This window comes from Hyla sarda, chromosome 1 (genome assembly GCF_029499605.1).
Source record: "Hyla sarda isolate aHylSar1 chromosome 1, aHylSar1.hap1, whole genome shotgun sequence".
Lineage (NCBI taxonomy): Eukaryota > Metazoa > Chordata > Amphibia > Anura > Hylidae > Hyla > Hyla sarda.
Window position 1 is genome coordinate 12007258 of NC_079189.1, and position 12854 is coordinate 12020111.

At 46.1% G+C, this 12854-nt stretch overlaps 1 protein-coding gene across 8 annotated transcripts in view; it reads left to right on the top strand.

Moving 5' to 3' along the window:
- The window catches only part of ADAM33 (ADAM metallopeptidase domain 33), a 126437-nt gene that overhangs the window by 69801 nt on the left and 43782 nt on the right, over positions 1-12854 (top strand). For 6 of the 8 annotated variants that reach the window (XM_056551949.1, XM_056551930.1, XM_056551909.1 and 3 more), the window contains exons 3-4: positions 9554-9639; positions 10084-10160. In XM_056551949.1, the coding sequence (XP_056407924.1) occupies positions 9556-9639; positions 10084-10160 (161 nt within the window). In that variant the 5' untranslated portion in view covers positions 9554-9555. Of the gene's footprint in view, positions 1-8875; positions 8922-9150; positions 9224-9553; positions 9640-10083; positions 10161-12854 lie in introns of those variants that run through there. The other 2 variants (XM_056551900.1, XM_056551872.1) reach the window with 2 other exon arrangements.

The window sequence follows — 12854 nt, forward strand, 5'->3', positions numbered from 1 at the left end:
GGTCTTCCCAGATGATGATTGAGAACAATCCATGACCCTGGCAGGTCTCAGCTTTGCAAAGGGGGCAGTGCATGCTATAAATTCTGCAGGGTGCCCAAACTTTTGCAGATGCCATTTTTTTGTTTTCTGTTATTTTGTAAGTGTAAATGATGGAAATAAAATCTAACTTTTGTTGACATTATAAGAATGTCTAATCTGTAATTTGATGCCTTTTGGAGATTTTTCCATCTTTTCCTTGGCTTCTTTATGCACATTAATACAAATTTTTACCTGGGGTGCCCAAACTTTTGATCCCCACTGTATATTACTGTGCCAACCACAGGTGCCCCATAACAACTTACATACCCTTATATTACTGTGCCAGACACAGGTTCTCACATAACAAATATATAGCCCTTTATTAGCATGCCAGCTAATTTACTACCCCTATTACTATGCCAGCTACAGCTGCCTCCATAACTACCTACATACTCCTATAGTACTGGTATACGACATCCAGCGATTAACCTTGGTCCTGTCTCTCCTGAGCTTACTGCCTCATAAAAGCTGGTCTTGTTTGCTTTTTAAAGGGCCAGTGATTGCATTTTTAACCTTTTTTTTTTACTATTTATATAGCTAAATTACCTAATTTTGGGGTTTGTTTTACTTTTTTGGCAAAAAGTCTTTTTGTCTCCACTTTTGCTGCTTTTATCTTTTTTTTTTTTACATATATTATTTTCATTCTTATAGCTTTTTAAAGGGGTACTCTGCCCTTACTAGCAGCTACGGGTACAGCGCCGGAGACTGATGACATCATGGCCGCGCCCCGCTTGTGGCGTAACTGCCACGCCCCCTCAATGTAAGTCTATGGGAGGGGACGTGACATCCGCCACGCCTCCTCCCATAGACTTGCATTGAGGGGGCATGGTTGTGATTTCATGAGTGGGGTGTAACCTTGACCTTACGAGCCTCCACCCCTCATCGCCAGTCATTCGGCACAGAGCAAAGTTCGCTCCATGCACCGTATGTATGGGGTGCCACAGCCGAGGTCGCGGGGCCCCCCAGCGGCGGGACCCCCACGATCAGACATCTTATCCCCTATCCTTTGGATAGGGGATAAGACATCTATGTGCGGTATACCACTTTAACTATCAGTTCTCTTAAAATTTGTAGTTAGGTGAAAGGTTGGTGCAGTCAGAGATAAGATCAGTAAATGTTCCAGTTGTTGCCGGCTGGTAGTGATTTTTGGGTCCTGTCCCTAGGAGAACATCCTCCTCTAACAAGAAGTTTGTACGGTCCTGCTGTCCAGACACATTGCAGTCACTGCCAGGTCATGTAGATCCATGTGTTCATGAAACAAGTGTCCTGCCCATCATTGATACAGGGTGGTAATGCCCAAATATCATGTGCTCTGAACCTCTAAAGCAGTGGTACTCTGCAGGTTTAGACTGTAAGCTCTATCATACAAGACACTCGCCAGCCCCCCGCATTGGTGCTGTATACGTGTTGGATGCTATATGGTGCCTATAAGCAGGGTGACTGCTAGTCCTTACTTCAGATTTATGGCAGGTTTTTGCACCATAAACTAGTGGGACATGTCCTTAAAATGTTCTCCTCACCATGAATCCATGTCTCCGAGCTTCAAAGAAAAGATCAGACAGTTCGCTCTGACACGTGACAGACTGAGCAGGTAAACCCTGGCCTGTCACTTCTGAGAGACACAAGTCAATTCTTGACCCCACAGGCGTCTACGTTGTAGCAGGTAATTATGGATTGACTGTGTAACAGGATACTGGCAGATGGGTCCTGACATGATCCCAGTGGGCTCCTGACAGGACCCCAAAGCAAACCTAGGTGGCCACCCCTTACCATCGACCAGGTCATAGGAGAAGACTCGGATGCTGCTCTAGCAACAGATCACACCATCACCAGATCCCTGTGCAGGATCATGTTGCCCAGAAGAATATCAGAGGTAAACTTTTCTTCTGCCTGGGCCCCATGTCAGAAAAATGGGTTCCTCTATGGTGGCCTGTGATCCTGGCCAGGGGGACTTCTCAGAGTCTGTCCCTAGTTTAAGATGGTGGCTGCATGATCCATTACGTCGAGATCTCTAGATAAACAAAGTGTAGGCAGCCAGGCACATAGGATGAGCCTGTTGTAAGGGGCAGTAGGCGGGGTAGGGTGCGTGCACTCACCATTTCAGATTTTTAAAGTGTTTGTGTAAAGGTGTTTCTCATCTATGTGACTTTGATACTCTTTATAACCCCAGCATGCCTCCTTGACCTAATCCTTGTCTGCTGTCTTGTACTCCACCAAAATTCTGACTTTGGTCTGTTTCTGATTATAAACCTGTGCTGCCCAGTCTAATCTGTTCGCCTGTCCACTTACCATCCACATACACTGCCAGCCAAAGACGCAGCCATTACTCAGACGCACTTCTTTCTCCTTGGTGCTTTGCACCAGTGGTCCACTGAAAGAGCTGCCACCACTTCTAGAGGTAGCAACCTTGTAGTCCTCTACAGCAAAGTCAAGATCCCTGGGGTTAAAGAGTGGCAACCAAGGAGCTCATTTCACAATTCTCTTGGGATTGCCCTAAATCTAACCTGTTAGGTAGCACACTAGGTCCACACTTGGTCATTACACCAATCTAATATTAGGGTTAGCAGTGAAGCAATGCAATGCAATGCCCAATGGGTAACTGTGATGTACCTTCTCTTACAGATAAGAATAAAAAACCATGTGAAGATGGGAGAATCTAATGTCCCTAGTCACATTTTAAGGCTTTTTTTAATGATTTATAGGGTAGCTACCTGTAGCTGTCTGTCTACCTGTAAGTGTCTGTGGTGGCCCAGTACGGGATGGTGTTTCCCCGTTCCTCTCCTTCCCTGTCAGGCAGTGTCCCTTCATGTCCCCAGGGCCCCCCTCCAGTGTTACCCACAGTGTACATATGTTATACATTAAAAGTGTAATGTTTCTTTAATTGCTATGACCATGTGATTGTTACCCAGGAGGCACTAGTGACCAGGTGACCCTCCCCCCCCCCCCCCCCCCCAAGTCACCTATGGGCTCCATGCACAGCCCCCCTATATAACCAGGGGTGGGGCTGCAATCTCTCTTCCAGCATTCTTGCTCCTGCTGAGGTCCAGTATGTGTGTCCAGAGCATTGGAGGCCTCAAGCCTAAAGTCTGCCGCCACAAGTTAGCTCAAGTAAGCTAAGGTCATCGTCTTGTCAGTCACAAGTCAGTGTGGCTTGCACTAGAGTGTCTCTGCAAATTGCAATTCTGAGCAAGCCTGCGAGGTCCCCCTGTGTCACTGGTCACCTCCTTGGGATATTGGCTGTACTGCATAGACTGTGTCAACTGTCGACCCTCAGTAGAGCTACCGTCGTCCATAACTTGGCGCCTGTGTCTTCATTGCCCCCTGTGCCTAGCCCAGGACCAGTGGTATTACCTTCAGGTGGTTAAGGCTAAACGACAAGAAGGGGTTCATAACATCTGCCCCTAGGGTTACAACATCTGCCCTGCATTGCACCCCACTGACACCACATGTCACTAGAGAAAAAGCTTATTTACATACTTTTTCCCCAGAGACCATTGCCTGAAAGACTCCTTGCCAGCTGGATCTCCTCAATGTAACCCAATAACCAAATACTGAAAGCCACATAAAGAAATAATAAGAAGAGATATATATGGAAAGTTCAGAAGTTTATCACAACAACCATACGTCTGTTATCATGTGTGAGCAGAATTCCTGGCCATGATCCCAGTGGGAGACATCACTGTCAGCGCCTCTATTCCTGCAGGAAGTATAGGAAGATAAATGAACCGGGGCATCAATATCCATCATTCCATCTCCTCTTCATAAAAGGACTGGAGTGAACCCTGGACATTGAATGGTAATAACCAAAAATTCTCTTCAGAGTATTAGTAATGACCACCCAAAGATTCATGGGTCACTATGGAAAGATTGTCTCCTCTACTCAATAAATCGTATGGTGCTGGATACATTCAGCTAACAGTATTAGAATTGTTGGGAACGACTTTTTCATTTTAATTATTGTTTGTCATCACTTATCTCTGCATGACCCCGGTTAGACAGTTTTTAACCCTAATGAGTACATAGCACAGATAAAGGTTATCAGGGTCAACTGGGGCAAGTTTGAGGCAAGAGTATATGGCCCAGACCAATGTTTGGGCAAGAATGGGTAATGTATTGGAAAGATTATTCTTTTTGTGCAAGAGGGCCAAACAAGTAAGCTGGGCAAGGAGGATATTGTTAGGATTAGAGGTCACTGGTCATGTGTAAAACATCATCATTGGTCATGTATAGGACCTCATTATTGGTCATATAATGGATATCATCATTGGTCATGTGTAGGACATAATCATCATTGTCACTGGATTATGTGTAGGACATCATTTTTGGGTCATGTGTAGGACATCATCATTGAGTCATAGGTAGGACATCATCATCCTTCATGTTTAGGACATCATCGTTGGTTATGTGTAAGACATCATCATTGAGTCATGTATAGGACATCATCATTGGTTATGTGTAGGACATCATCATTGGTCATGTGTAGGACATCATCATTGGTTATGTGTAGGACATCATCATTGGTTATGTGTAGGACATCATCATTGGTTTTGTGTAGAACATCATCCTTCTTGTGTAGGACATCATCATTGGTTATGTGTAGGACATCATCATCCTTCTTGTGTAGGATATCATCACTAGTTATGTGTAGGACATCATCATCCTTCATGTGTAGGACATCATCATTGGTTATGTGTAGGACATCATCATTCTTCATGTGTAGGACATCATCATTGGTTATGTGTAGGACATCATCATTGGTTATGTGTAGGACATCATCATCCTTCTTGTGTAGGACATCATCATTGGTTATGTGTAGGACATCATCATCCTTCTTGTGTAGGACATCATCATCCTTCTTGTGTAAGACATCATCATTTGTATGTGCAGGACATCATCATCCTTCTTGTGTAGGACAACATCATCATTGGTTATGTGTATAACATCATCATTGAGTCATGTGTAGGACATCATCATTGGTTATGTGTAGGACATCATCATTGAGTCATGTGTAGGACATCATCATTGGTTATGTGTAGGACATCATCATTGGTTATGTGTAGGACATCCTCATTGGTTTTGTGTAGAACATCATCATCCTTCTTGTGTAGGACATCATCATTGGTTATGTGTAGGACATCATCATCCTTCTTGGGTAGGATATCATCACTATTTATGTGTAGGACATCATCATCCTTCATGTGTAGGACATCATCATTGGTTATGTGTAGGACATCATCATCCTTCATGTGTAGGACATCATCATTGGTTATGTGTAGGACATCATCATTGGTTATATGTAGGACATCATCATCCTTCTTGTGTAGGACATCATCATTGGTTATGTGCAGGACATCATCATCCTTCTTGTGTAGGACATCATCATTGGTTATGTGTAGGACATCATCATCTTTCATGTGTAGGACATCATCATTGGTTATGTGTAGGACATCATCATTGGTTATGTGTAGGACATCATCATTGGTTATGTGTAGGACATCATCATTGGTTATGTGTAGGACATCATCATTGGTTATGTGTAGGACATCATCATTGGTTTTGTGTAGAACATCATCATCCTTCTTGTGTAGGACATCATCATTGGTTATGTGTAGGACATTATCATCCTTCTTGGGTAGGATATCATCACTAGTTATGTGTAGGACATCATCATCCTTCATGTGTAGGACATCATCATTGGTTATGTGTAGGACATCATCATCCTTCTTGTGTAGGACATCATCATTGGTTATGTGCAGGACATCATCATTCTTCTTGTGTAGGACATCATCATTGGTTATGTGTAGGACATCATCATCTTTCATGTGTAGGACATCATCATTGGTTATGTGTAGGACATCGTCATTGGTTATGTGTAGGACATCATCATTGGTTATGTGTAGGACATCGTTATTGGTTATGTGTAGGACATCATCATTGGTTATGTGTAGGACATCATCATTGGTTATGTGTAGGACATCATCATTGGTTATGTGTAGGACATCATCATTGGTTATGTGTAGGACATCATCATTGGTTATGTGTAGGACATCACCATTGGTTATGTGTAGGACATCATCATTGGTTATGTGTAGGACATCATCATCCTTCTTGTGTAAGACATCATCATCCTTCATGTGTAGGACATCATCATTGGTTAGGTGTAGGACATTATCATCCTTCACGTGTAGGACACGGTATCATTGGCATCATACCCTCCTGATATACTGATTGTACTTGAACTTTTTTAATCTTTACCAAGCAAATTTGCTGGTCCAGCTTCCCCAACTGAGTTCCCCACATTCCAATAACATTTTCACAGAAGCCTCAGAGCTGGAGGCTATGCCTATGGATAAGACTCTTCCTCCGCGACATTCTTGACATTAAATGCTTCTTAACACCTACTTCTTGCAGTTTCCAAAGATTTACTTAAAATAATCATTTTTATAGGATGTGTTAAGTTGTAAAGCTACAAGCCCACAGCCATAACCTAATTTCACCTGGTCCACCTAAGAGAGCTGAGGCAATAAAGACAAAAGACAAATCCAAGGGTTACATTGTTGTCACCCCTTTAATGGTGCCATACCTTTATGTTCACTCATAGTTGGACCTTTGGTACCCAAATGATCATGGGATAAGGTAAAAACAGTGAAGGGGACTCAGAGTTGGATCAATGCTGTACCCCCTTTATTTTCAGGACGAGTGGGGGTCCTGAGTTTGGGCCACCACCAGACAAAAATGAATGTAAAACTCTACTGCAAAAATGGGAATAACCCAATAAGCCCCTGAATATCAAGTTGTCTTCCTCATTGCCTATTTTATTTTTGGACATTTATGGGAGTACAAAATGTGATCCAGTGATGGAGAGGGTAGAAGCTTTACTTTTCTGACACCATGACATCTGACGCTCTTGGATCAATTGCTAGTACATGTTATGTCCACCCCTAAGAACATGCAATCTAGGGCCCAGACACACCAGAGCTATACCCAAAAAACTCCAGTTATGTGGTATCTGCTGGATTATGACATATTCAGGACCACAGATAAAGAATGTATCATATTGTAATAGGTAGGGAGCCTGTCCTGATCAATTTATCCCTTATGTCTCTGTAGCCATCTAGCCCTAAACATGAGGGTCCCCAGAGGTCGGTCTGGGGGTCTATGATCTGGTGTGGCGCCAGCTCTATGGTTATTTGTTGTAATTGCGGATCAGAGCCCTTATTATTCTGGATCAGCAGCTGCATCCTGGGTGCATCCTGTTTGTATTGGACAGATACTGTATGGGACCAGCAGTGGGAGAGGGCAGAGTCAACGCTAGTGCTGTACAAAGGGATCAAGCAGATGGAGCGCACAGCAGATACCCCCAGGCCAGAGCTCAGAGTCCCCTCACTGCCCTCCAGGAACACAGCTCCCCCTGCTCCGCTCTCCAGTAATGTCTTGTCAGGACCTGTCTCCACCTCTCCCTAGCTGTAAACTTCACTAACTTAGTCCTATTCAGGACACTGCTCTGTCCTCTCTCCAGCACACTGCCCTGTCCTCCCTCCAGCACACTGCTCTGTCCTCTCTCCAGCACACTGCTCTGTCCTCTCTCCAGTACACTGCTCTGTCCTCTCTCCAGCACACTGCTCTGTCCTCCCTCCAGTACACTGCTCTGTCCTCTCTCCAGTACACTGCTCTGTCCTCTCTCCAGCACACTGCTCTGTCCTCTCTCCAGCACACTGCTCTGTGCTCTGTCCTCTCTCCAGCACACTGCTGTCCTCTCTCCAGTACACTGCTGTCCTCTCTCCAGCACACTGCTGTCCTCTCTCCAGTACACTGCTCTGTCCTCTCTCCAGCACACTGCTCTGTCCTCTCTCCAGTACACTGCTCTGTCCTCTCTCCAGCACACTGCTCTGTCCTCCCTCCAGCACACTGCTCTGTCCTCCCTCCAGCACACTGCTCTGTCCTCCCTCCAGCACACTGCTCTGTCCTCTTTCCAGCACGCTGTATTCTGTTTCCCATCTCAAGAACACTGCTCTGTCCTCTCTCCATGACACTTATTCTCACACCTCCAAGATATCACACCTTACCCTTCTATCCCAGAAGACTGGACTTTCCGCTTCCATTCCAAGAAAACCAATCTGTCCTCTCCCATCTCTAGGACACTGCATCTAACTCTCCCTCCTCCAGGACATTGCATGGAGCTCTCTTATCATCCAGGGCACTACATCAAGCTCGTCCATCTCCAGGAAGCTGCATCCAGCTTTCCAATCCTCAGGACACTGCATCCAGCTTTCCCATTCTCAGGACATTGCATCCAGCTTTCCCATTCTCAGGACACTGCATCCAGCTTTCCCATCCTCAGGACACTGCATATTCATCTCCCCCCTGCATGACACTGCATTCTACTCTGCAAGTACCAGGAAGCCATAGGTTTCTCCCGAATTCAAAGTCCCGGGCATTTTACTTTCCACTATTTTCCCGAGTTACCCTCTTCATCTAATCTCCAGGACACTGCACCTACACTCCCATTTCTGGACACTGCACCTACACTCCCATTTCTGGACACTGCATCACACTTTCCTGCCCCCTCCTCACTCACACCTGACACTTTACCCTTGGATATTACACCCTCTTCTCTTGGGCACTGCACCCTTCACTTAACCTTTTTCACACTATTTTTTGACTCTATGATCTCCTTTCCTGGACACTGCACCCTTCTCTCCATTACTCTGAACCTCGAGCTGGCACCCTGATTTCCCATTGACTTGCCACTGTGAATTTCGTATATTTTCAAGATACAATGGAAAATTTCTTGCAGACTATGATCTTCATTTTTATGCAGCAATTCTACCTCAGGACAAACGGTAAGAAGAAACCTTCCATATGTATATGAGAAAGAACTGAGCCCTGCTCAACTGTGTTCCTTAGTTATATACTGCATGTGTATATATGTATACCCTATATATGCTGCAGTCATCAGTTTGTCTGTGATCACCTGTGTCATCTGTGTTGTCACATACAACAGCTCATAAGACAAAATTATCTCATACCAATGTTCTTTTATCTTCATTCATTTCCATAAATTTAGGGACTGCAATGGGGTCTGACAGCGCGCCTAAAACTGGAAGAACCACAATATACCAACTTTTGTCATTTGCAACTACGTGTTAGTACATTTTTCATGCCATAACAAGAGTTTCATAGATATTTCCCAAGGAAATTGTGCATTGGCTCTGCATTTCCATGTTAAAGGCTTGAGTGTCAGTCAGCGGCAGGACTGTATTGGGGGGTCGTAGACTAGACCTGGATTAGAATTTTGAGTATTCAAAATAAAAGATGTTCACTATAATGCATTACGTTCAGGACTAACATCGAGACATCTGTGTGGCAGTGAATAGTCTCAGCACTACAGGCTAGATATGAAATTAATGCAATGATAGGGTTGAGATGAGCTTTGAAGGCTAGTACTTTACTATATGTGTCCATTTTCCTTCAGCCATGCCATGGTCAAGAAACCAAAGAACTACAGAAGATTTTACTGACAATTGGGCATCTGGAATATATAACACAGTAACATACAAGGTGAATATGAGGTACAAGGCATACACTGCGGGATTGGGGATCCTTGGTTACCTCCGTTATTTTAGTTCTGTGTTAGGGAAATGTCTCTCCAAGGATAACCTATAGACCAGTGTTTCCCAACCAGGGTGCCTCCAGCTGATGCAAAACTACAACTCCCAACATGCCCGGACAGCCGAAGGCTGTCCGGGCATGCTGGGAATTGTAGTTTTGCAACAGCTGGAGGCACCCTGGTTGGGAAACACTGCTATAAACAGAAGCTTCTTGTTATATAATGATGTGTTTATAGTCCACCCAGCTGTATAGTGCACCGGTAGATTTCGAGATGGGACTGATGTTTATTATTATTATTATCTTCCTGTTATTATTATTCATATCATTATTAATAATAATATTTGTATTTATGTATTATTGATATTATTAATAGTTGTATTATTACTATTCTAGAGCCTGTATGATAATCAGCTTCAGTACTCTGTACGCATCAATGAAAAAGACCACATTCTCCATCTCAAGAAGACGCCGTGAGTACCGCCTCTCCTTATTGAAGTAATGTAATGTATGTAGACTGTGATCCCACCAGCAGAATAGTGCAGCTGGGTCCAAGGTCTACCTGGATAAGGGTGAGAATCTCTGGCTGGGAGGGGAGATCCTTGTTTTGATGTTCCGGACACCCTTCCAAAGCCCCAGGAGTCTCCAAAAGTCCTCATCGTCAAATTTGGCCGAACATCCAAACATAAGTGGGGCAGGAGGCTATAGATCGCAGCTCACAAGGTGGATTAGTGGAAGGGTTGGCCTTTGACCCTCCGGGAAAGGGTTAACCTGATTAGAACATTTCTACTCCCTTTGCTGATGTATCTGGGCAGTCTATGCATCTTGCCACTGTATAACTAGGTGTAACATTCTGACAAGTCTTGGACAAGCATTAGTCCTATTTCAATGGCCCACGTGTAGTCAGCTAGTGAATATGGGTCATTTTCTGAATTATCTGGGTTTCGGTTCAGACTGAAAAGTGCTCCAAACCGTACTTCTTAGTCTGAATAAAAAATTGGATGTGTACACAAAATGCCCTTAACAAAGTCCAGATGCTGCCACATATTGCCCACAACCATAACTCACTGTAGGGATGGTATTGGGCAGGTGATGGGCAGTGCCTGGTTTCCTCCAGACATGATGCTGCCCCCACCATGATCACTGTAGGGATGGTATTGGGCAGGTGATGGGCAGTGCCTGGTTTCCTCCAGACATGATGCTGCCCCCACCATACTTCACTGTAGGGATGGTATTGGGCAGGTGATGGGCAGTGCCTGGTTTCCTCCAGACATGATGCTGCCCCCACCATGATCACAGTAGGGATGGTATTGGGCAGGTGATGGTCAGTGCCTGGTTTCCTCTAGACATGATGCTGCCCCCACCATGATCACTGTAGAAATGGTATTGGGCAGGTGATGGGCAGTACCTGGTTTCCTCCAGACATGATGCTGCCCCCACCATGATCACTGTAGGGATGGTATTGGGCAGGTGATTTGCAGTGCCTGGTTTCCTCCAGATATGATGCTGCCCCCACCATGATCACTCTAGGGATGGCATTGGGCAGGGGATGGGCAGTGCCTGGTTTCCTCCAGACATGATGCTGTCCCCACCATGATCACTGTAGGGATGGTATTGGGCAGGTGATCAACAGTGCCTGGTTTCCTCCAGACATGATGCTGCCCCCACCATGATCACTGTAGTGATGGTATTGGGCAGGTGATGGGCAGTGCCTAGTTTCCTCCACACATGATGCTGCCCCCACCATGATCACTGTAGGGATGGTATTGGGCAGGTGATGGGCAGTGCCTGGTTTCCTCCAGACATGATGCTGCCCCCACCATGATCACTGTAGGGATGGTATTTGGCAGGTGATGGGCAGTGCCTGGTTTCCTCCAGACATGATGCTGCCCCCACCATGATCACAGTAGGGATGGTATCGAGCAGGTGATGGGCAGTGCCTGGTTTCCTCCAGACATGATGCTGCCCCCACCATGATCACTGTAGGGATGGTATTGGGCAGGTGATGGGCAGTGCCTGGTTTCCTCCAGACATGATGCTGCCCCCACCATGATCACTGTAGGGATGGTATTGGGCAGGTGATGGGCAGTGCCTGGTTTCCTCCAGACATGATGCTGCCCCCACCATGATCACTGTAGGGATGGTATTGGGCAGGTGATGGGCAGGGCCTGGTTTCCTCCAGACATGATGCTGCCCCCACCATGATCAAAGTAGGGATGGTATTGGGCAGGTGATGGGCAGTGCCTGGTTTCCTCCAGACATGATGCTGCCCCCACTATGATCACTGTAGTGATGGTATTGGGCAGGTGATGGGCAGTGCCTGGTTTCCCCCAGACATGATGCTGCCCCACCATGATCACTGTAGGGATGGTATTGGTCAGGTGATGGGCAGTGCCTGGTTTCCCCCAGACATGATGCTGCCCCCACCATGATCACTGTAGGGATGGTATTGGGCAGGTTATGGGCAGTGCCTGGTTTCCCCCAGACATGATGCTGCCCCCACCATGATCACTGTAGGGATGGTATTGCGCGGGTGATGGGCACTGCCTGGTTTCCCCGAGACATGATGCTGCCCCCACCATGATCACTGTAGGGATGGTATTGGGCAGGTGATGGGCAGTGCCTGGTTTCCTCCAGACATGATGCTGCCCCCACCATGATCACTGTAGGGATGGTATTGAGCAGGTGATGGACAGTGCCTGGTTTCCCCCAGACATGATGCTGCCCCCACCATGATCACTGGAGGGATGGTATTGGGCAGGTGATGGGCAGTGCCTGGTTTCCCCCAGACATGATGCTGCCCCCACCATGATCACTGTAGGGATGGTATTTGGCGGGTGATGGACAGTGCCTGGTTTCCTCCAGACATGATGCTGCCCCCACCATGATCACTGTAGGAATGGTATTGGGCAGGTGATGGGCAGTGCCTGGTTTCCTCCAGACATGATGCTGCCCCCACCATGATCACTGTAGGAATGGTATTGGGCAGGTGATGGGCAGTGCCTGGTTTCCCCCAGACATGATGCTGCCCCCCACCATGATCACTGTAGGGATGGTATTAGGCAGGTGATGGGCAGTGCCTGGTTTCCTCCAGACATGATGCTGCCCCACCATGATCACTGTAGGGATGGTATTGGGCGGGTGAGGGGCAGTGCCTGGTTTCTCCC